This window comes from Ammospiza nelsoni, chromosome 3 (genome assembly GCF_027579445.1).
Source record: "Ammospiza nelsoni isolate bAmmNel1 chromosome 3, bAmmNel1.pri, whole genome shotgun sequence".
Lineage (NCBI taxonomy): Eukaryota > Metazoa > Chordata > Aves > Passeriformes > Passerellidae > Ammospiza > Ammospiza nelsoni.
This window is the reverse complement of record NC_080635.1, coordinates 112,108,613-112,133,328: the sequence shown is the minus strand read 5'-3', so window position 1 is coordinate 112,133,328 and position 24,716 is coordinate 112,108,613. Positions and strand designations below refer to the sequence as shown.

The 24,716-nt window shown below is 45.9% G+C and overlaps 1 protein-coding gene across 1 annotated transcript in view; it reads left to right on the top strand.

Moving 5' to 3' along the window:
- BLK (BLK proto-oncogene, Src family tyrosine kinase) overlaps positions 1-24,716 on the top strand; it is a 44,618-nt gene that overhangs the window by 7,906 nt on the left and 11,996 nt on the right. The window contains exons 2-6 of the mRNA XM_059467815.1: positions 9,751-9,853; positions 12,161-12,209; positions 18,743-18,836; positions 19,827-19,925; positions 20,937-21,040. Of these exons, the coding sequence (XP_059323798.1) occupies positions 9,752-9,853; positions 12,161-12,209; positions 18,743-18,836; positions 19,827-19,925; positions 20,937-21,040 (448 nt within the window). The 5' untranslated portion in view covers position 9,751. The remainder of the gene's footprint in view (positions 1-9,750; positions 9,854-12,160; positions 12,210-18,742; positions 18,837-19,826; positions 19,926-20,936; positions 21,041-24,716) is intronic.

Below are 24,716 nucleotides of genomic sequence, written 5' to 3'. Positions count from 1 at the left end.
ATGACCTCAGCTCAGATCTGCCCCGTGGAGCTTTTCCTCCTGTAAACACCATCACCAGCGTGGGGTGACCTTTAGCTTGTGCATCACTCCCTGCAGATGTTGGCTCATGTTTGTCCTGCTCAGTGGGGGCAGCTGAAGTGTAAACGATGTGAGGTCATCCCAGCCTCGAGCTGGCTGAGACCAAGTGTCATTTTCCCCCCTGCTGCCTCTTACAACACAAAGATGACGCCATGCAATTACCCACAGAGGTGTACATGGTGGTTTTTGAGGGCCTTGTGTTTGCAACAGCTTAAAAAAATACACTGAAAACACCGCAGAGGAGCCAACATTACACATCCACTATGGGAAGTCTCCGTAGAAACAAATCCTGCTTCTTATACAACATTTATCTCCCAGGACAGAGTTTCAGCCTCTCAATTGAATATGCTGAGGCAAAGTGAGAAAGTCACTTCCTCAGAGCCACCCACAAGTCCCTGACCAGGTCTTAATTCGTTAGACCACGCTGCTATGGTCGAGTAGGTTCATAGAGGGATGGAGCTGGCTGGAACAAGATGTGTTTCACCAGTAAAAGCTCTTTTTTTAGTGACAGAAAGGAAAGATCATTGCAAAGCCAGTTTGTTGGGTTGTTTCCTGAAATTTGGTGGTTTGCATAGTGGAAGTACAATCCATTCACAGCCATTTTCACTGCTTTTAACGACAGCTGTTAATAGCCTGTGGCATTTGCTGGGGTTTGTGTCTGAATTTGCTTTGTGTTTCTCGCCTTCCTCATTGTTATTTTCATTGGCCAGGTTGCCTGGAAAGTGCAACTCCCACCCCCTCCCAGGTGATCATTTTTATAAGCAAAATAGAGCAAAGAATCCTTAGGGGGGGAGAAAACAGTCAGTTCTGACACAAAGACCTGATTAAAAAAAGAAATCCCATTAAAAGCATTTGCAAAAACCAGGCTGCTCCTGCAGTCCGGGGCGTGTAAAGCTGTTGGTCTCATGGATGGTGTGGATGTGGTGGAAGCCAGAGGCCTCTGAAAGAAAAATTTGGGAAGGGCCTCCAGCCCCATGGAGCATCTGTCATGGGTCCGGCCAGCAGCTCGCGCGTCCTCAGAGCGCGTCCCCAGGAGCAGCAGCGTGGGAAGCAGGCAAGTCAGGAACATCCCACCCCCATCCACGTTCCCCTAAGGGGTTTTCTCTGTCTTCATCCACCCTCTCATCCCTCCTTGTCCTATTTTCTCTCCCCACAATCTGTGGGTTAAAGAGATGATGGAGGCACTTCCCAGCTCCTGCTGGATCCGGCACCGAGGGATGTTTGCAGGATGTTCCCTCTGTCTGCTGCAAAAGAGGGGAGGACAAAGAAGTGCCAGGTGTGCACATCCTGGCACTCCCATCCCCCCCATTCTCCTGGGGCCTGGGGGGAAGAGAGGATTCATGTGTGGGGAAGGCTGACAGGAGCTGGACACGGCTGTGATGAGTAGGGAAGTGCTCTGGCACCCATTGCTATTCCTGACACTCAGCTGGAGGTGTTCAGGTGGGGAATTGGAGATGTTCATCTCATGATGGAGATGAACATCCTTCCCTATAGCCCTTTGCCTCTGCTGAGTGTGGTGGGAGGGAGCATGATTCCCTCTGAGACCTGATCCAAGGGGCTTAATTCCTGAGCACCTGTCTGCCACCAGGTTCATTTCTTCTCCTGGTCCTATAAAATGTTTTCCTCTTCCTAGGAAAAGTCATCCTCTGGGATGTAGGGCCTCCAGGAAGGGCCTTTCCCTGGGCAGAAGTTTGGGTGTCTACACACAGAGGTGTGGAGCCCATCCATCTCCTCATGTTCTCTGGGCTGGGAGGGCCAGGCCCACATCCCTACAGAGTCCTGTGATGTGTCCTCCAAGTGCTGTGGAATGGAGCATCAGGGATTCTGGCCAAGGGACCATGGCCTGTGCCCACTTCCTATCTGATATCCAAACATAGGGTTTGGATGTCAGATAGGCCTGCAGAGGGGATTTCTCCCTGCGGTGCCCCTGCTCACCCAGGACCCTCCACAATCTGGCTCACACCAACACTGGGCAGAGAGAGGTTTGAGTTGAAATTTGGGTTGAAATTCCAGGCTCTGCAGGAAGTGCTGTTGGACAGTGCAGTTTTGTCATCAAACCTGCCCCACCTGAAGAACCCCAGAGTGGCTGCAGCTACCCAGAGGGATGTGCCTCATCCTCCAGGACCCATCCTCCTTTTGGCCCACTCCCACTGCCCCTGAGTCCTACAGAGACATCCCCAGCAGCCATCCCACCTTGCTGCCTGGGCTGAGCTCATGAGGGAAGAACGAAGGGAGGTGGGGTAAGCAGTCTGCCCTCCTGCTTTTCCCCTCTCCAAGACCCTGATCCCTGGCTCTGTTTCCTGGCCCGCAGCCTCCTGCAGCACAGCCGAGCATCCGTCGGCTTCCAGCAGGATGCAAAGCTCAATGTAAGCAGCCATTTTTCCTCCAGACAGATGTTTTGATTAGGGAATGACCACTCTGGCAACAGGAGGCTGTTTTTTTCTTCTTCTGGAATGAGCAAGAAGCTTTTATTATCTTCTTCTCTTTATTTTTTTAATTCCCTGTCAAAAGACTTTCTGTGTCTGCTTAAGCTCAAAGTTCTGGAAATCTGCGCTCTCCCACAGCCCCCCAGCCTCACACAGTCTTCTCCCAGAGACTGTCCCAGCTCTTCAGAAAGGCCTGGAACAGATGGATTTTCTGCTTGTTTCGCTTGCCTGGTCCAGGTTCACCTGCAAATCATGGCCTAAGAAAAATGGTAGATTTTGTGCAGATATAAATTGTAATAGAAATGGAAAGCTGGCTTGGATTGTAGACTCTAAAATAAGCCAATGGGCTCCAGTCTCTTTCCTGAATGTGTACCCCTCACTTGTGGATAAATCACAGGGCCACAGAGCTCCTGGATTTGTTCATCTGCCCTGGGCTGCCAGGGAACAGATATTTCCAAGGCAATTTGGCCACACTGGCTGTGCTCAAGTCTGAGGCCTGGACAGAATTCAGGCCAGGGAGATGGGATGCACTGGAGTAGGGAAGGAGGAGGAAGGGGCCATGAGAAGGAGGCAGCTGCAGCTGCAGCTGCTTTGGGGTTCTTTGGGTGTGTGAGATTTTATGATGGATCAGCACCAACATCAGCACCTCACCTCAGCAGGAGAGCCCGGCTGCTCCTGGGGGTTCCTAACCTTTCCTTCAAGGACCTTTGAGATGGACCAACACCTTTGAGAGTGTTTGACAGAGTCCTCATTGCACAAATAAAACCTGGTATCCATAAAAGATCAGGACTGGAATGGGGTGTGAACACTGTCAATAGGACATTCCCAGGTCTCCAGTGAGAATGCAACATGGAAACCCCACATCTGCTTCACTCCCCAGCAAGAACCAGAATGCTTCTTGCTCTGGGCTCTCCAGCTCTTCACGGGGGCTTCCTGCCATGCTGGAATTGTGGAATCACAGGATGGTTTTGTTTGAATTGGGAAGGACCTTAAAGCCATGGGAAGGGACACCTTCCACTACCCCAGGCTGCTCCAAGACCCATTCTCCCTGGCCTTGAACACCTCCAGGGATGGGGCAGCCAGATTTTGGCCATCCCATCACAGAGGATGGCTGTAGCCTCCACCTTCTGCCTCTGAGAAACACCTTGCTCATGGTTTCAGTGCTTGTTATAGCACAGCACGTTGGTTCAGAGCTGCCTTCTTACCTCCTCTTAGCAACGAACCTGCAAATTATTTCAAAATATGAGCTAAAAAGGGCTTGACTGAAACACAGCAGAAGTAGAAAATGGTCACGGTAAAAACTGCTTCAGTAGCAAATCTTCCTTCTTATTTAAGGAGCTGATCCATCAAGATCTTCAGTAATTCTTCAATTTTGTGTCTTGCAAAGCAATCCGAGGGTGCCAGGTCAGGAAATGTTCTGAAGAGCTATTTTATTGAGGGGAAAGAGAATTGAATGCATCTGTGATGTGCTGAGAACTGGAAGAAATTTTTTTTACTGAACTTTTTCACTCCTCGCTGTTGCAAAAATGCAAATCTGGAATACTTAAATTATTGCATCTGAAGTGAATTGATTTCAGCAATTCTTTCAGGAGAGGGGAGGACTTGCAAACAGAAATCCAGCATTTAAAACCCTTTATAATAGGCTAGATCTGCATTTTCAAAGTAATTTTTTAGGGTTTTTGAACCCATTTCCGTTTAAAAATGTGTTCTTTAAAAAATAGATTTTCATACGTTTTAAAATGAGTTAAAATATCTGATTTTGCTGAACTGTTGAAACATTTTGTTGCACCCACCACAGAATCTGGATGGAAAGGGGGCTCATTTTGTGATTTCAGTAGGCTTAGGGGGTTTTTTTTGGAGCTGCCCTCAGAGTGAAACTCTATTGGCTTACTTGGGTATTAACCTCTTTTTCCATGGCAGTTTCATGGGGTTGAGGCAAATGGTGAGCCAAGACTTCTGCTTTTCTGCTCAATTTGGTCTTGTTTCCTTTCCTACACCCGCCCATGCAATCCCAAGGCTGCCTGTCAGTGTCCTCCACATCCCTCTTGCAGAAGGTGTTGGATTCTCATCAGAAATTACTTTAGATCTCTTCTGCCCTGGCAGAGGAAAGCAGCAAATGGCAGTAGGTGGTGCAGGGTGGCTCACTGTAAAAATGAGATGGGCAAAGATTTGAAGTGACAGAACCCGAGGCAATGGTGTGAAGGTGAGTCCAGGGAGGTTTAGGTTGGATATTAAGGAAAGTTCTTCCCCCAGAGGGTGGTCAGGCACTGGAACAGCTCCCCAGGGAATGTTCATAGCCCTAAGGCTGCAGAGCTCCAGGAGTGTTTGGACAATGCTCTCAGGGATGCACAGGGTGGGATTGTTGGGATGTCTTAGGTAGGGCCAGGAGCTGGATCAATGATCCTTGTGGGTTCCTTCCAACTTAGGATATTCTGTGATTCCATGATCTTCAAAGAGCTCCCTTTAACTCATTCCTGCAGAAACACTTGAACCTGCACCCACCTCATTCTGTGGCCAAAATGCCACCTCAGCTACCCCTGTGAAAGCTGCTAAAATTGGATTCTATCATTCCCCAACGTGGGCACCCAGCTTGAACACCAGTTTTAAAGGTTCTTCTCATTCACCCAGTGTTCCTGTAACCTGCTCGTCTGTCCCACAAATTCAGGGCTGGCTGCACCACAGAGCTCATTGTCCTGGTGTCTCTTGGCTTTTTCAGCTTGGCTCTTAAAGGAGCATCTAATATTCTTTACTCATGACCTAGCAGCCGCTAAGTTGGACCCATAAAACTGTAGAATATCTTGAGTTGTAAGGGGCCCATAAGGATCATTGAGTCCAGCTCCTGGACCTGCACAGGCCCACCCCAAGAATTCCATAGTTCTGTTTCTGAAGCTGTTTTCTGCTAAATTATTTTTATGCATATAGAATAATAAAATCCTGGAATGGTTTGGGTGGGAAGGGACTTAAAGACCATCCCATTCCACCCCTCTGCCATGGGCAGGGACACCTTCCACTATCCCAGGGTGCTCCAAGCCCCATCCAGCCTGGCCTTGGACACTTTCAGGGATTCAGGGTCAGCCGCAGCTTCTCTGGGCACCCTGTGCCAGGGCCTCACCACCCTCACAGGGAAGAATTTCTTCCATATATCAGACCTAAAATTCCCCTCTTTCAGTTTAAATCCATTACTCCTTGTCTTATCACTTCATTCCCTGATGAAGAGCGATATGGAAAAAGCTTTGTGTTGCCTTAAAACTATTTTGTTCCACTTGTTCTGCTTTGATTTTTGGATTTTAATAAGAACTTGTTTTGGAGGCCTGAAGAAAAAAAATTCCCCCCGCTTAGTTATTAAATAAAACCAACATTTTTAGATGAGAAATACTATAAATTCACAAAAGGAAATTTCTATGATTTTCTGAGTTATTGTGCTCTCCCCAGCACTCCTTTCCACTGGAAAAAAAAGTAAAAACAGGGTGGGAGAACTACTCCAAGCGGCTTTTCTCATTTGTTTTTCCTTGTGAAGACAATTTCTAAAAGCATTAATCAGAAGCGAAATACGTTGTCGTGATGCTCACTCAACTCAGCTGCCTTTATTTTTGAAAATAAAATTACTTTTCACCAATCCAAGGTTCCACCAGCTGTGAAATGTGAACCAGTAGCTTGCTGTACCCAGCAATATTTGCCTGCTATTTTGGGTTTTGTAAAACACATTTTGGGACTATTTCGGGTTTTGTAAAACGCTGCTGGCCCAAAGGCCGGTGGCGTTGGCTGCCTAAGGTGTTGCTGGCAACTGGGAGAGTGGGACTGGTGGATTTTGTAGGGACTGCGAATCCCCAGAGCTGTTCAAACCCCTTCTGTGTGTGGGAGGGAGCGAGTGACCTTTGTGGGAGGCTTGACTCGAGGTGGGCTGTGTTGTTCCCCTCTCTGAGCTGCTTTTGCATGGCTGTGTCTCCGACACTTGCGTGGGGACAGAGCTGAGCCTGTGCAAGGCTGCAGAGAGGTGTTTCCAGTCTCAGCAGGGTGAAGAATGGGCTGCAATGTCCCCATGGGGGTACACAGGAGGTCCCCACTCCTCTCAAACACTGCCAGAGGAGCTGGGATGGCCCCAAGCCCCTGGTTGGACTTGCTGAGGTTGATGTTCCTCCAGGCCTTTCCCATTCTGCCTCACCAGTACCACCAGAGTAGTAAAAAGAAGGTTCTACTTTTAGAGATTTAGTAAAAATCCAGTAATCTTCTTTTAGTAAAAAGAAGGTTCTGCTTTTATTCTTCTTTCAACTACCAGAGTAGTAAAAAGAAGGTTCTTGGCCCAGTGGGAGAAGTAGGACACAGTGATGGTGTGGATCATTATGATTAGATTTATAGATAACACAATAAATAGTGCCAATTGATATCTAAATAATAGCTCCATCACCTATTGCAGTGGTTATAGTGTCACCAGGTTTAGTTTCTCCTGTTGAGCCATGAGACCTCCTCGCTTTTTAAACTGCTCCAAGAAATCCAAGTGTGGCTCACTCCACTTAGGCTCAGATTTGGCCAACAGCCTGTGACTAAAGCATCACAAAGTAAGCAAGTTCAGCTGGAAATGTAAAGATTTTCAGTCTTTGGCCCTGCAGAATTCACAATTGCAAAGCCCCTATGGAGCTACTTTAGGATTTATCTCTGTATTTGACCAGAACTGAATGCTTTTACTCACCCACCCAAAAGTTCCCCATCTTTGGGCTGGATGTGCTGCAGGTGTCCCTGACAGGGTGAAGACCCATCTAGAAGTTGCCTTCCCTCTTGGAAGATCATTATTATTATTATTATTATTATTATTATTATTATTATTATTGATGTATTTCGTTTATTATGTGAGCACTTGGTGTTCCTATGATTGGGTAAATCACATTGCCTGACACAGAGCGGAAGGGGAGAGGGAGGATGTGTGTGGGAGGATATATTTGATGGCCAAAATATCTTTCGTTGCCATCTCACATTGAGAGCAACTGAAAACCCCAAAAGCAGCATCCATGATCCTGTAGATGGTCTGTCAGATCATCCTTGTGACACAGCTGGCAAATTGCTGACTCGTCCTGCATCTCACATTCCCTAATCTGCCAAAATTATGGCAGTTGCATGAATTATCCCTCATTTGGGAGCAGAGTATATCAGAGACCCCAGGATTTTCCAGTGAGACTGTAACAAGAACAAATCAATGCCAAACATGTAGGTGGATTTTCTGTCTTTCGCAGTTTTTAATGAGCAATAGCTGAAACTTATCCATTGTCCAGCCTTGACTTTAAATGATGCCTTTCTCTTTCCTGCTGCTGGAAGAAAAAAAGAAAAAAAAAGAAAAAAAAAAAGAAAATTCCAGCCACTCTTGTGGCAAAAAACCTATGATCCAGGATCTGAAATCCTGGCACAAAGTTGTGAGCGGAAAAGCAGGAAAAGTTGCCCTAATAAATCATGTGCCATTGCACCACCAGACCTGTTAAGGAGAGCAAGCTCTGGGTACAACCTGGAGGCTGCCAAATGAAAATGAAATTGCTGCAGGAACTGCTCTGGCTGATTTTTAATAGGTGAAACTCCCCCTCCAACTGTGCTGTCAGTGCCTGGAGCAGAGCTGAGGCCTGGGGACAGATGGATGGGCCATCTGTAAACCCAGGTCAAAGGAAATCTCAGAGATGAAAAAGTTTTGGATGGGGGAAAAGTGTGTATCAGGCTATCCTGACATATTTCACCAATTCCTTATATTTTGCATGCCTTATCAGTAATAATAAAAATAAAGCAGAAGGGAGAAGACATTTAAAAATTAAAATATTGTGGTGGCTCTATTAGAAACCTCATTTTTGAATTGCAGATTTTGAAATATTAGATCTGTGCTAGAAAGCAAAATAAAAAGTTTCTTTTACTGGAATATTTTTCCCTGTGAGTCTGGCTGGCTTGGAGCTTTTCTGAACACACTGGTTGGAATCTGACTACCAAGAGAAAGTGCCAGACTGACATTTGGGGGTGTCCCTGGACCTGAGGTCCCTGATCCTCCATGATCACTGCAGATCTTAAGATATTTTGGCAGGAATAGGAGTCACTGTGTCTCTGCACAGCTTACAGTATTCAGGGTTTAATTTTTGGGGGGTTTTGGGCATGTAGCCCACACCTTCCAAAGCCTTTGGTTCAAGGCAGGAGTGGGGCAGACTTTGGCACTGGATGTTGCACTTCAGCAATGCTTGGCTTCATCTGCTCCTTCATTTTTGAGGCTCCAAGAAGAGTTTGGCCATTTTGGCTCCCCAGACCCATTATTATCCTTGAATTCCAGACTGGAGCTGAAATTACATTTCTAGGATTAAAGTCAAACAGTCCCTAAGCCCATGTTTGGAAACCTTAATGCAGACCAGATGATGATCCATGGAAAGGGTTTGATTCATTTGTGTCTAGCGATCCTTGGGTTGTCCAGGAGGTCTGAGACATCTATAGGGTATAGGGAAACCTAATCCATGATTTCTGGGAGAGCCACACCTTGTGTGGACCCAGAGCACATCAAAAAGTATCAGAGTGCTGCAGATGGATGAGGCAAACCCTCAGCTTGTCTTTACAGGCAGGATGGATGCAGGCTGCACCACATTCCTTGAACTTCTTACAGTATTCCAAAGGGCCAGCAAGGTCCTGTGGCTTCCTGGACAAACCCAAGTGTGAGCCTGAGCTGCTGAAATGTGAGGAGCAGCGGGGCTGGTTCCGTGCACAGCGGGGCCACATCCGCATGCTGACCCTGCTGCGTGGGAGGGACAGGAGCTGCAGAAAGCCCTGAGCTGCCTGAGGTGACTCCATCTCAGGCCAGGGACTGTGTGACCCTCCTGGTGCAGCTGAACAGCCCAGCTCAGGGCTGTTGATAAATCCATCTTCATCCCTCTGGCATCACCCAGCTCTGTTCGATATAATATGGAAATCTCTGAGTTGGAGAGGGCACATGTCCAAAGCAGTCACTTGAGCCTCTTTTTCTTGCGTTTCTGGTGGCTTTTAGTGTGTGTTTGAACCTCATTTGCAAAGTGTGAAACACCAGAGTCATGTGGGAACAGAAACCATGGGGTTCACAAGGTCCAAGGCAGCAGAGGACTGTAGACAGGATGGTTTTCAGCTCCTCTCTTCGCTGTCCCATCGTCCTGCATTCTGACCTTCTCCAGCTTGTTCTAAATGAATGGAAAGACTTTGTCCGTCAATGCCTGTACCTTTCCCCAAAAGCAGTCCCATTAAAACCAATTTCTGCTCTTCCTTCCAGGATGGGGTTGTTTGGCAGCAAAAATCAGCTGATGTCCAATGAGAAACACACTGCTGGAGGCAACCCAAAAACCAAGGGCAAACCTCCTCCTGCCCCACCCAAGGTAAGCCTGTAGCTTTGTGTCCTTTTGGGATCCCCCCACAGCTCTGTTGGGATCTAGGGTGGTGCAGGCAATATTTAGAATCACAGAATTATTTGGGTTGGAAAGAACCTGAAAGCCCATCCAGTTCCATGGGCAGGGGCACCTTCCACTATCCCAGGTTGCTCCAAGCCCTATCCAGCCTGGGCTTGGACACTTCCAGAGATCCAGGGGCACCCACAGCTTCTCTGGGAAACCTGGTCCTCCCAGCTGATCCCTTTTGGACAGGGGTGGGAAGGGCTCTGAGGAACCCCTGTATATTTCAAACCCCTAAAATCCTGTGTATTGAAATATCTTCTCATCAGCACTTTGAAACCCAAGCTGATGTTGCTGACTTGCAAGATGGGTCAGATTCAGGCTAAGATTCAGAGTTGCAAACCACAATGGAAACTTCACCACTGTGAGTCCTCAGCGGGCTCAGAGAGGAGGGTCTGCAGCCAGTCTGTGTTGGGTTGAGTTGAAAATCAGAAATGCTGGTCATCTGCTGCTCCCTTTGCATTCCCTCTGCTGGCATGGACACGGGGCAGGAAGGAGCTGGGGAAGGATTTAGGAGACCTCAAATGACAAACTTGTTTAAACTTTGTAAGTCACTTTGCATCTGTTGCTGTCCAAAGCACATGAAGCTGTTTTGTCTTTCCTTGCCCCTGCCAGCACTGCAGCCAGCACAAGAGAAACTCGAGGTGCAGCTCTCATGTGAAGACCATCTCGAGCCCTGGGAGAGGGGAGGAATTGCAAATCATTGCTTTTTATGACAGCTGGAGATGTTTTTTCACTCCTTTACTTTCATTTCTGAGTTCTCCCACGGCTATTCAGTCCGGTTTTCATGACAGCAGATGTCAGATTGACCAAGAAGATGCTATTTTCCTAAATTTCATTCTCTCCAGCTCACTGGAGAGGAGCCACTATGAGTATAAATACAGTATCACTGGCCACCTTCTGCCATTCGTTATTTTTTGCCACAGGCACTCAGCTCTCACATGTCAGGGGAAATCCAAATTTCTTCCACTTAAATGAGAAATGGCAGCAGATGAGCACCTCTCCCACCCCACACTGCTGCTGAGCTGGGGTGAAAGGATGGTGCAGGCAGAAAACACGAGGTGTTTTTAGTTCTGTTGTCTGTATTTCACCACTTTTGCACGTGGTGAAATACAGACAACAGAACTAAAATAAAAATACCCAGTGTGGTCAAACACCCACCATGGGCACTGTGAGATGGGTGAAGGCCAATTTCAAGCAGTTATCCCCCAAAACAAGGTGGTTTCATCCCAGCTACTTGGAATTATCCATGGACAATTTGCCAGTTCCAGCAGCAGGGCCAAACCAAACCAGGAGCAAAGTAAGCATTTTAAAATTGTGCCCAGATGAGCTGCAGCAACTTGTTGCCATTTAATTTCACAGTCCGCAATTTGCTCCTGAGGGATAGTGGAGGGGCAGCTGCAATCTCTGCTCTCTGTGATCAGTGACAGGACCTAAGGGAACAGCTGGAGCTGTGTCAGAGGAGATTTAGTCCCAGTTGGAATTTGGGACTAATTCCCAAATTGGATATTGGGAAAAGGTTCTTCTTTCCCAGAGGGTGCTGAGCACTGAGCAGGCTCCCCAGGGAATCTCCCAAGGCTGCCAGAACTCCAGGAGCATTTGGACAATGTTCCAAGGCACAGGATGGGATGGTTGGGGTGCTGGATCAATGATCCTTGTGGGCCCCTTCTATCTCAGGAATCATAGAATTATTGGATCATAGAATATCCTGAGTGGATATCCACAAGGACCATTGAATATTCCATGATTTCTACAGTTCTCTGATTAATTAGCTGTTGCAGTCACTGCCTCTGTTTTTTTAATGTAATCTTGAGCAAAGGATATCATACACCCATGATGCTTGGGACAATTATGGCAGACAGTATCTCTGGTTTTCTGCTTCAAACAACTCTGCAATTGCCATTTCTCAATTGCACCATTCATCTCTCACTCCTCACTGATCCTAAATCTGGCATCAGCGGACAGGGGCTGGATGGAGCAGGCTCCAAGTGAAGGGGCAGCAGATTTCTGCTTTAACTCAGAGGGAAGCCAAGGCTTATTGCAGCTTTTCTGTGAAGACAGCTGTGAACACCTCATGGCAAAATGTGCTAAAGCCATCACAGCTGTGGAGCCAGGCACAGGGGCTGCAGTGGTCTCTGGACCAGACTCCCACTCGTCTGTGAAGCTGAAATCAGTTCTTCCTGAAACACAACAAAGTGATAAATATCTCCTTTTTCCTTTCTATTTCTATCACAGGGGAGACAAGTTATCAACAGCCCTCATCTAAACCAAGCCTCTGCACAAGGTAAGGCTCTGTTTTCTTTGCCTCCCCGTGGGGTTTTGCAGGGTGGTGGTCCCCAAATGTCAGGGTTTGAGGATAAGCCATCACATCACAGGCGTGTGGTTTCTGTATTTGCAGCTGTGCCAGGCTGATTCTTTTTATATCAGAGTGGCTCAGAAAACTCAGTTTACATCACCAAGTCCTTGCAGCTGCCAATTTTCCCTTCGCTCATCAAAGAAATCCAGGGGGAAGAGCACTCCCTCTCCTTTGGAAGCAGGTGATCTTTAAGGTCTCCTCCAATCCTGTGATTCCATGATTGCTGGAGAAAAGGCAGATCTGAGCCTGGAGCTGTGTGAGATTCCTCTGCCCTGTCTGCAGTGTGACAAGTCATGGATGCTTTATCCAGCCAGCTGAACATTTCAGAGGAAATAGCAGGCATCAGAGAGCCCAGAGAGGCTACAAAGAGAAGGAGAAGAAAGGGAAGAGGATAAAATAAGGATACACAGAGCCCCTGCCTGGAGATGGGCTGTTGGCTTCATCCACCTCTGCAATTATCTGTAGGTCACAGATGGTGTTTGGAGATTATTGCCTTTTAGCAGGGAGCCCTCAGCCCCCTCTGCCTGGCCTCCAGCAGCAGCTCATGTGTGTTTTTGTCAAAGAAATTCTGCAGATTAAGGACAGAGGGAGAGATAATTAGAAGAGGGGGAAAAATAGAGGAAGCTTGGAAGAGGGGGGGAAATGGAGAAAACTTAGAAGAGGCCAGTTAGCAAAACATGAAAGTTCTACATGTGGATGAAAGGGTAGGATCAGGGGAGATGGTGTGAGGGAAGAGAAAAAGGGGATGGTGAATAAATGGAATGGATGGAATGACAGTGTTAGGTCTTCTTAGGTCTTATGGATGGTGATGGAGGGTCCCTACCATGGGCCAAGCACAGGAACTCCTGCAACATCAAAATATCCTTCAAATTTGGCTTTTGTTATGGATATCAAATCTGTGGGAGGTGAATACCTTCAACCACGTGATCTGGGGTTTTCATGGAAATGCCATTTTTCCAGAAACTGTTTTCCTTTGCAGAATTGTTTTCATGACATGTTTCCAAGTGGCTGTGCTCTCCCACCTCCCCAGCTGAGCAGGGACTGAGTTTGTCACAGAATTTTTATCACAGAGTTTTTTTCACAGGGTTTTTATCACAGGATTTTTATCACAAGGTTTTTTCCACTCTGGTCAGAGTCAGAGCAGAAATTGTGATCAAGGAGGCGGATTTTACTTCTCCTTCATGCCCAAAGGCAGAAGTTGAAAGATGCTAGAAAATGGATTAAGTACAATATCAGCCATTTTCAGCTCTCAAAACTAATTTTGCTCATTAGATTCAGTTCCAGTTCTGGAAGAATATTCACACTGACAGTCTGGAAAACTTCCTATTTTTCTCTGCCAGTGTTTGAGTTTCCTGAAATGATGCTACATCTGACTGTGCCCTGTGTGGCAAAACAGGCTGATAAGAACCAAGCAAGATATTTGAGATACCGGAGATCTTCTCCTAAGTGACAGGAATTCAAGTGAATCAAAAGAGAAAGTTCAAAATCCAGGCAATCACATCATATAAAAAAATAAATTCAGAGACATGAATTAAATCCTGTGGGAGCACTTTAAATTCAGTCAGGGAAAATTATTGGCTATGGAAGTGTGGCACATAATGTAAAATCAGTCCTTTCTTTTCCTTTTTTTTTTAATTTTTGTGGGTTTTTTGGTTTTGCTCTCCTTCAGTTTTGAATGATTTTGCTTTGGTTTTTTTTTTTTTCTGATTTGGAGTTGTTGAAGTTGTCTCACACTTTCCAGCTTTCACACCTCTGTCTGAAAAATCATTAATTTGTTTATTTAAAAAAAAAAAAAAAAACTTAATTCCTCGTGACATTATTTATCCTCATGGAAATAACACAAAGGCAGGCAAGGTGTGCAGAACTCTGGATTCAATGTGGTGCATGAGGCAGCACCAATCCTTTTTTCACTTTAGGTGATTCTCCCATTCATTTTAACACCATTCCCTGAGCAATCACAAAGTTTTTAAGGCTGATTTTAAGTCTCTGTGGAGTCAAAATTTTAATTCTGAGTCCCCAAAGCCCCCAGCTCTTAAAGGTCCATGGTGGGCCCCAAATCTAAGAATCCCATGGTAGAGCTGCTGTTTGCTTGCATTGGATGGATAAGACATAGAAAATAGGTAGAATAATCCCTGCACTTGCCCTGCCAGCTGCTCACATCTGGATTTAAATCCCACTGATGGAAACAGCTGGTGGGTTTGGGTGCTTGTCCTCAGGCATTTTAATAACCTGCAACAGCATGAGGAGTCGAAGTGTCTGCAAGGTCATTTCTTCTGGTGAGGAACCACCACTTCTTCCACCTCTCCACTTGCTTCTTGCTGACCAAAATATGAACAGGACTGAGTTCCAGGGTGTGGAAAGTTATCATTCTCTGGAACTTGAGGTCTTTTGTGGCATCTCAAAGTTAATGCCAAAATTCTTGGTTGTTTTTGTTGTTGTTACTTGAATGTCATTTTGCATTTGAAAGGAATTCTGTCAGAAATGTGTGTTTGGGCTGAAGTGAGAGAAGGAAGGGTTGTTTCTACTGAAAAAAGGGCTGAGTTTTCAGTGGGAAATTAAAAAACTTCTAATCAAAAATGTTTGCCTTGATGTGGAGCACATCTGAGGAGAAAAGGATGAGGGAACTGGGGGGCTCAGCCTGGAGAAAAGGAGACTCATGGGGACCTTCTGGCTCTGCACAACTCCCTGAAAACAAATTGTAGCCAGGTAGGGGTTGGGCTCATCTTCCTGGTAAAAAGAGAAAGGACAAGAGGAGATGGCTTTAAGTTGCACCAGGGGAGGGTAAAATTGGATATTAGGAAAAAATTTCACAAAAAATGTTACCAATCTTCAGATCAGGCTGCCTAGGCAGTGGAATCACCATCCCTGGAGGGATTTAAAAGCCACAAGAATGTGACACTTGGGGACATGGTTTAGGGGTTGCCTTGGCAGTGATGCATTAAATGGTTGGACTTGATGACTTTAGAGATATTTTCCAAGTTTAGGATTCAGTGATTCCATCCAGCCCACACCAGGCTGAAACAGAAAGCTGAGCTCATTCCCAGCAGCTTTAAGCCATAGCTCGGTGCACCCAGCTGGCCAACGTGTCCTGCAAGTTGTCACTCACACCATGACCATCCTAAAATCACTCTAAGCCAATGGATAATCCTCTGGGACAGTCTCAGCCCTGCTTTGGGGTTGCTTTGGCAGTGTTGGATTAAATGGTTGGACTTGATGACTTTAGAGATCTTTTCCCAGTTTAGGATTCAGTGATTCCAACCAGCCCACGCCAGGCTGAAGCTGACCCCATTTCCAGCAGCAGTAATCCATAGCTCAGTGTATACCCAGCTGGCCAACATGTCCTGCAAGTTGTCACTCACACGATGACCATCCCAAAATGGCCCTAAACCAATGGATGATCCTCTGGGACCCCCTGGCACAGTCTGAGCCCTGCTTTGTGGCCATGACGTGGTTGCAAAGACCTTCCACTGAGGACAAGCCAGCAGTGGGTGGACTGGTTGAATCATTCCTCTTGAGCCACCAAACTGGCACTGAGCTTCTGCAAACCCTGCTGGTATCAGACTTTGCTGACAGCAGCTCTGAGCCAGGACGTGTTTGGCTCCCAATCAAAGTCCTGGGGCTGGCAGCTTTATCTGAGAGCTCCTCAGAGCCCCAGCAAGCCTCTCATGGCCTGAGTGGATCAAACTGGTCCAAGGCAGTGTAATCCATGTGTTTCTCATGGGGTGATGGACTCAGGGACAGGAAGAGCCCCTTTCATCATGAGATGGCAGCTCCTGCTAGCTCGGGCAGAGAGAGCTTTTCTTCTGGCTCATTTCAGTGTGCCTGTTGTGAGATAAGAGGTGATAAAATATTTTTTCAGCATACAAAACCCTTTTTGTCCTTGCTGCATTCTCTCTTTTTAATTTCATTTATTTTCACTTATGTCAGTTGCTTCGAGATCAAAACTCCATTTTCATTTTCTGGAGTGCACAGCCACTCTGGGCTTGAATATATTTACACATTTGCTCCTATTTTTCTGAGCACGAGTGTGATCACTGCATTATTTCCCTTTCAAGAGGACCAGGAGGGTGTGTGTGTGTGGATGGCAGGCTGGTTGTGGACACCTCATGCCCCAAACCCTTTCATGTCTGAGCAGATGTGTGATAACAACTTTCTCAAGGAGGCAGACAGAGTTTGGGTGCATTGCTAATTCGAGCTGCCTCAAGGGGAAGCCCCCAACCGTGCCAGCTATTTTCAGACTTCAAAGCATTCTCCCTCGTGACTGATCATCCTTTTCCCATCCTGGGAGAGAGCCTCTGCTGGAACCTCTCATGGATCTCCGGTTTCCTTCTCAAAAGCCTGGAGGGAGCTGCTCAGGGCTCTGCTTTCCAAAGCTGCCTTTCCTCCCACGCTGACCCTTTCTCCTCCCTAACAAATTGCCATCGGAGCAGCAGCCAGCCTTGCTCAGACACAAACCCCAAGTCACCCCAGAGACACGGTTATCTCGCAGTGACAAAGGGCCAGTCTGGCTCTCTTGCTGGTGGCATTATTTGAAAAGGTCACCCAAAGACAGTGGCTTGACAGGCTGTTTTGAAAAATGCTAATAATAGGCTGTCCATCGGTCTCAGTGCATTAATTAGGCTGAGCACAAGCTGAAGCCTTCCTGCAGCACAGTTAAATGATTTTTTCTTTTTCTTTTTCTTTTTCTTTTTCTTTTTCTTTTTCTTTTTCTTTTTCTTTTTCTTTTTCTTTTTCTTTTTCTTTTTCTTTTTCTTTTTCTTTTTCTTTTAGTTTTCTTTTAATTTTTCTTTTAATTTTTCTTTTTCTTTTAATTTTTCTTTAAAATTTTCTTTAAAATTTTCTTTAAATTTTTCTTTTTTTCTTTTTCTTTTTCTTAATTTTTCTTTAAAGTTTTCTTTTTATCCTTCTTTAATTTTTTTTTCTTTTTTCTTTTTCAATTTTTCTTTTTCTTTAAATTTTTCTTTTTCTTTAAATTTTTGGTTTTCTTTAAATTTTTGTTTTTCATTAATCTTTTTCTTTTTCCTTTTCTTTTTCTTTTTTTCTTAGATTTTTCTTAAATGTTTTCTCTAATTTTTTTCCTTTAAATTTTTCTTTTTCTTTAAAATGTTCTTTTTTTCTTTTTCTTTAAATTTTTATTTAAATTTTTTCTTCAATTTTTTTCTTCTTTAAATTTTTCTTTTTCTTTTTTTTCTTTAATTTTTTTTGTTCTGTTTTTCTCCTCCTTCTCCTTCTCCTTCTCCTTCTCCTTCTCCTTCTCCTTCTCCTTCTCCTTCTCCTTCTCCTTCTCCTTCTCCTTCTCCTTCTCCTTCTCCTCCTCCTTCTCTTTCTCCTTCTCCTCCTCCTTCCCTTATTCTCCTTCTTTCCCTCCTTCTCCTTTCTTTTCATTTTTCACCACAGTGTTTTGGTTTGATTTCTGTGATCCTGCGCATGCGCTGATTCTTTTTATAAACTTTGATTTGCCCCAGAATAGCTGCTCTTTTCTGCTTCAGCAGCTGCGAGCGTGCAGAGCACAGGGGAAAGGCTGCAGCGCTTCCCCGAGAGCAGTCCTGGCACCTCCAGGGTATATGCAGACCAAGAGATCCAGCTCCAGCCCACAGGGATCAGCCTGGGCTGGGCCAGAGCATCCTGTGGACTCATAAAAATGAGAGAGAGGGATTTTTTATATGGGCAGAAGGTGACAGGACAAGGGGTAGCTTCTAAAAACTGTTTTAAACTGGCACAGCTCAGATTTGGGTTAGATGTGAGGAAGGAATTGCTCCCTGTGAGGGTGGTGAGGCCCTGGCACAGGGTGCCCAGAGAAGCTGTGGCTGCCACTGGATCCCTGGAAGTGTCCAAGGCCAGGCTGGACAGGGCTTGGAGTAATCTGGGACAGTGGAAGGTGTCCCTGCCCATGGCAGGAAATGGAACTGGATGAGCTTTAAGGTCCTTTTCAACCCAAACCATTCTGTGATTCATTCACTGCAAGAAAAAGAGTTCAAAAGGGAGGGATGACAAGATACCAAAGCACAGGCCACAGACCATGAGCCCAAGGACTTTGTACTTTTTTAAATCAAAAAATCCCCACATCATTTTGAGTCAAATTCCACAGCCACCATGGGAAATGTTGCAGTTTTCATTTAGCACTGTGTAAAACTCAGGCTGAACTCTGACAGGTTATTTATGACCCTTCCAATTCCACACAAACCCCTTTTTTTGTTGACACTCTGGGTTTTGTGGACTGGGGGGTTGTTCTGCAGTGTTTTAAAAATACATACACAGGAAATGCTTTGTTGAATCAGTGTTAATCCCTGAGCAGAGCTTGTGGTGACAAGGAAAGCTGGGTTGGTGGAAAGGTTGGATTTGGGAGTGGGAGGATGACAGAGCCCCATGTTTAGGGGCTGAAATTCCCCACCATACACCCAGGTGTGCATCAAGCCACTCAAGGAACAGTCTGGATGCAAAGGAGTTAATTCTTCTTTCAGATCACTTGTTTGTGGTTGCACTGTACGATTTCCCTGCCTCAAGTGACCGTGACCTGGAGCTGGTCAAAGGGGAGAAACTCCAGGTCCTCTCCAAGTAAGTGACCCAGGAGGAAGTTCAAATATGAGCACGGGGAGGCTGGGAAAGGGGAGACCTTGGGGTCAGCCACCACTTTGCAGCTGACCAGAGCTGATCCTGTGCCTTGGCTGTGCTCCAGAGTGTGGCTGTGGGTACCCTCTTCTCTCTGCAGGGTGACATTTCCGTGGGTCACAGATACTCTGGGGCTGGGGACTGTCCCTGCCTGGGTGGTACTGGGACCCTCTTTGCTGTCACTGCCTGGGGGTGCAGAAGTAGCATAAATAACAACAACAAAAAAACAACAACAAGAAGAAAAAACAGGTCCTGTCCTGTGTTTGTGCTGATTCTGCTTCTGCAAAGGATGTGGGTTGGGTGTAGTCATAGGAAAGGACAGAACTGAGCCAGACACTTGTGAGGTTTCATTTCAACTTCTCAAACTCACCACAGAAGAGGCCCAGTCCATAACAGGGCAGAGGTGAGCTTGAGGCCCCCAGGCCTTGGAGGGCTGCTCCATCCTTGACTGCTGGAGGTTTGAGGTGGCCTTCAGAGGTGACATTTCATATCCACGTGCCATGGGCTGGGACCTGTGGGACAAGGAGATGGAGAATCCCCTGCATGGAGATGGCTTGGGGTCATCACTAGTGGCTCAGTCAGCAGTGGGACAGCAAGGTGGGGTGTCTGAAACACAAAGGAAGGAGCAGAAAGTACCCCAATGCCCTGTTAAGGAGACAAAATAAACCCTGTGATCACTCAAGGTGTGTGGCAAAGGTTTGGGTCTGTGGTGGCTCCACATTCATGGAAAGAGATTGTCACCTCCACAAGTCCCTGAAACACCAACAGCCACCAACCTGGTTTTGGTGCTTGGGAACCCAGAGGGAACTGCAGAGTGGATTGTGGAGTCCTGGTCCATCTGCAGTGCTCAAACCCCACCATCCACATCCCCACAGCCTCAGCTTGTCACAAAACATCCTGTGAGCACTCACACCTTCTCCTCTGCTCCCTTTGCAGAGAGGGGGACTGGTGGCTGGCAAAGTCCCTCAGCACTGGGAGGAAAGGATACATCCCCAGCAACTTCGTGGCACAAGTGGACAGTTTGGAAGAGGAAAAGTAAGTGGGAAAGGTTTTGAGAGGCCGACACAGATCTCAATGAGCTCCAGGAGGAGCTTTACTGATGGCAGGAAGATGTCACTGCTGGGCTGGATGGCAGGAGGTCTTTCCTCGTCCCAAACAATGCTGCCGAAAAGCTCAGGACAAGTTTTTAATCATCATATTGGTGTGGAAAAGAGAGGATGAGGTTGTTTTGGGGGAAGTGGGCAAAGGTTCTTGTCCCATTGATTGCGCCCACTGTGAAAAAAAAGGATTTGGGTGGGGACAACAGAAAGGTTATGGTGGCAGTGCCAAGGACCATCCTCTGGTCCCACTGGGCCAGTCCACCCACAAAAATGGCTGTAAATCTCTCACCTTCCAAAAAAATACCCATATATAAACTGGGAATTTCTGGATGGGGTGCACTGATCCAGGTCTTAGATCTGCCAGGGGCCACACCAACAATTGAACAAGAAAACTGAGTGCCAGCGCCCAGACCCACAGTGCTGTTTTTTAAATGACCCCAGATGCAGCCTCCCTGCAAGAAAAATCAAATGAAACACTGGAGTCCAAAGAGTTTATTTTGCTATAATACAAACAGAAGGAGAATTTTTTTTCCATGAGTTCTCCTCCTCTAAGGCATTCAGCTCTAAATGATCAGTCCTGCCTGCAATCTCTTCTTGGAGGGACCCAACCATCACCGAGTTCAGCAAATATTCAGCAGGGCACAGAAATGTGGCTGAGACATAAAAGTTCTTTGTATGGAATACTGCACATCCCATCTACTCCCCACACTGTCTGGATTTCCAGGCTGTGAAACAAGCCCAAAGTGAACCAAATCTGGTGTTAATCTACCCAAATCAGTCTATTACTGCCACTTTCCAGCAGATAAAAAACTACTTGCTAATAAAAACAACCCTCAGTTTCACGGTGTAATGACTAATTAAAAAAAAATAATAACTAACTGGAAAGAATTCTATTTTTAAGAGTTTTTCCTTTTCAAGCCATGCTTTTGCCTTTTCTGTCTCCCAGGTGGTATTTTAGAACTCTGAGCAGAAAAGATGCTGAACGGCTGCTGTTGTCTTCTGGGAACAAAGTTGGCTCTTTCCTTGTCAGAGAGAGTGAAACCACCAAAGGTGAGATCTGTGGAACAAAGGTAATTCCTCATTGTTGCCCAGGCTTGGAAAAATCTTCAGCATGGCTGTAGGACCCATGCTCATGATCTACTCATTTGTGCAGTTCTGACTGTGGTAAGAGTGGCTCTTCCACCAGAGCTCATGGCAGAGACACAGAAACACAAATAAGCAGATTTTCCGAAATAGTTTAGGGGGTTTCTTTTCCTGTTCTTCCCAAGGAAATGTCTCTCTCTCTCTCTTTTTTATTTTTTTCTTTTTTTTCTTTTTATTTTTAAGATATTTCTACACACTCTAGAAGGAATATTTCTCCTGTTTGCAACAGAAAGTTGCACAGTTTGGAAAAAAAGTAATTTTCCTAGGGAAAACATGTTTTTCCTGATTGTCTGCAGCAAGGGAATTCATACAAAGCAGAACTTTTGGAAGGAGAGTGACTGGAGCAGGATAGATGGATTTCATCCACTTTCCTTCCATATAAATGTCTGATTTTTGAAGAAATTATTCAGTGAGGGTGGAAAAGCCAGAGAATGCTCCAACTCCTCTTGGACAGTGGATATGGTTATTAACCATAATAGAAAACCATGTAATTTCAATTTATTTGTTTCATGCTATTAATTCATAGAGTTTGGAAGTTAGTTTAGGTTTTCCCATGGGAATTCCTTATTGTTTCTTTCCTGCTTTTTTCTCCTTGCTTCCTCTGGGCCATCATGTGTGTTTACAGCACAGAGAGGTTCATGATGGTCCCATGGTTCTGCTCTGAACCAGATCCATGGATTAGGTCAGGAAAGTGTTTCTGTCTTGCTGTCATTTGGTTCCTTTCATTTCAAATGGATGCAGGAGTCTTTCCTTAACACATGGGAAAAGGTGCTTTATGTCTTCCCAATAGAATCAAGGAATTGTTTAGGTTGGAAAACCTCTAAGATCCACTCCATGAAAGCCCCATGTGAGTCCCAAATACTCAGATGTGTCTCTGCCCTGTGCCTTTTCTGATATTTAGCATAAAATATGGGTGTTATTCCTTCAAACACCTCATCCTCTGAATCATCCAGCTGCTGCCTGAGCACCCTGTGCTTTGGGCTGCCTGAATGACCACGTTTGATCCCTCTCAGCCACAGCTTCCTCCTCTCTAAAGAGAAAGGGAAAAGACAAAGCCAGGCACCTCCAAAGGTGCCATGAAGCTGAATTCCCTGATGTAAATCACCCCGTGGCCCACCAAGAAACATGCCATGAAATTAACCCTGCCCTTGCAGCCCCACTGATTTTTCCTGTTTTTCCATCCCCATGATGTGTGTTTTCATTCACTTGGCACATCACCAGCAAAATTTGACCACCAGGGACAAATTTTGGCCACTGTGCTGAGCTAAATCCCATTAATGACTTAAACTGGGAGGTGTTTGCCTCATACTGGGATGTCTCAGCCACAGTGGGATGGGTTCTGCACCTTGACAAGCAGCAGCACCTATTCCCAGCCCATCCTGAGCTGAATCTCATTTTCCTCATGGTTTGAGATGCAGAAACTCTGCAAATCTTCAGAGCCAACATTCCTCAGAGTCCCCAAAAGGCAAGTTCAGCATCCTGGGAAGATGGGGACAGTGTGGGAAGCAGTGAAATCATCAGCAGAGCACTGTCCTTGCCGAAGCTGCTGCAAATAAACAAAGTTCCCCTGAAGTACCAATCATTCCAAAAGCTGCAGGAGCACATTCCCCCAGCTGTGCTGAGCCACGGGCTCCTGGCTCCCAGCAGCATTCCTGCATCTCTGCTCCCAGCAGGAGGGACCTCACTGAGCTCAGCCTCTGCATCCAGCTCAGCCTCTGCCCTTCCCTTGGGAAGGATTTGAGGGGCAGCTGAGAGCTGTAGGAGCAGGAAAAGGGGTAAACACATGTCCCCAAGTGCCACATCTACGTGGCTTTTAAACTCTTACAGTGATGGGGGCTCCATCTCTGCCCTGGGCAGCTGTGCCAGGGCTGGCCAACTTTTTGATGAAGAAATCGTTCCATAAATTTTGTACTCTGGACTCTTTACCAGCCCAGGTCTGTGCCAGGATGCAGAACAGGTGAATGTCCCTTGAGGCTGAGGAGCAAGAGCTCCTTTTGGCTATCTTGGATATCATCATAGGGAATTAGGAGTCAATTTTCTGCTGTCACTGGGAGCAGGGACCAGGTTGGATGGGGCTTGGAGCAACCTGGTTTAGTGGAAGGTGTCTCTGTGCATGGAACAAGATGGGTTTTGAGGACCCTTCCAACCGAAACCATTCTGTGATTCTGTGAAGGAAGAATTGAATCTTTCCCTTCTGTGCCTTCCTCTGCACAGCAGCTCCCAAGGGAACAGTATCTGGCCAAGGAGAAGGAAACCACGTTCCCTGCAGCAAATTAAACTGTGGCTGGGGCTGAGATGCAGTCATTAGCTTAATGACAGGGTAGGAATTAACACTGGCAGCTGAGAGATTGGCCCTGACTCTGTTTGAAAAATGTAGGAGAGTTTAAAGGGTTGGTTGGGCCTGGAAAGGAGAGTCTGTGGGAGAAGAGAATTTTGGGTGCAACCACTGGCAAGCAGGGCAGGTCTCCTTTCCCTGCTGACTCTCAGCCCCCAGACACCCCCTTGCAGAGGTGTTTGTCATAAATTCCTGGATTTCCTTCTGCAGAATCATTTGGCCTCAGTGCAGCTGCCTTCACACCACGTTTGGCTCCTTCCTTGAGCAGTCCTCACCCTGTAAAAATCCCACACAAACCCTAAGCTCTGTCCCAGGCACACCAAACACCCTCCTGGTCTTGTGCCACATGAGCCCAACTCTCCTGGGCTGCAGCCTGGGCTGGGCAGTATTTCAGTCTCTTTGAAATTAAAACAATGTCATCACTCTCAACAGCAATAATGGAAGTTAATAGTAGTTAATAATAATAGTAATAATAGAAATAATAGTAATAATGATAATGATAATAATAATAATAGTATTAATAATAATGGTGTTGTCATCAATGTCATATTATTCTTCACAGAATCACAGAATCATTTAGGTTAAAAAGATCTCTTAAGGTTATCAAGCCCAGCCTTTGGCCTTGATGTTTATTATCATTATTTTGGAATTTAGGGCCATGGAGGAGCCAGCAGAACCATTTCTTTGCCTTTCCCTCGAGGTTTTATTGCCCCACTGAAGTTGTTTCAGGGCTGTTTCTCAGTTGTTCAGCTGTAGGACTGATCAAATCAAAAGGGCTTGTCAACTTATCTTCTGCCTGACATTCATGGTGAAGGAAAGGGAACCAGAAGACTTTCCTCTGCTGAGGAGACCACCACATCAAATTTCAGGTTCTCTGGCTCTGCATTTAAACCACCAAGTTTTTCCATTAATTTTACATCACCAGGTCTGGTCTCTGCAGGAAGGGAGTACCCTCAAAATGATTGCTGGCACTTGGGAAAACTTCAGACTCTTCCAAACTCTGCTTGTAAAGATTTATGATCACTCCAACAGAGCAAATGTCCACAGAAGGGGACATTTTCTTGCTGCTTTTTATAAATGTAAATGGGTTTCAGGCACAGTGTAGGGAAAACTGCTGGGATGGAGAAACAGCAGCCAGTGAGGATTTTATGTTAATAAACTTTCTCCTCACATGCAGGATTAAGGTTTCAGACTTGCCGTTGCTTCTTTTTATGATCCTGCATGAACAGATCCCTTTTAAACATGCAT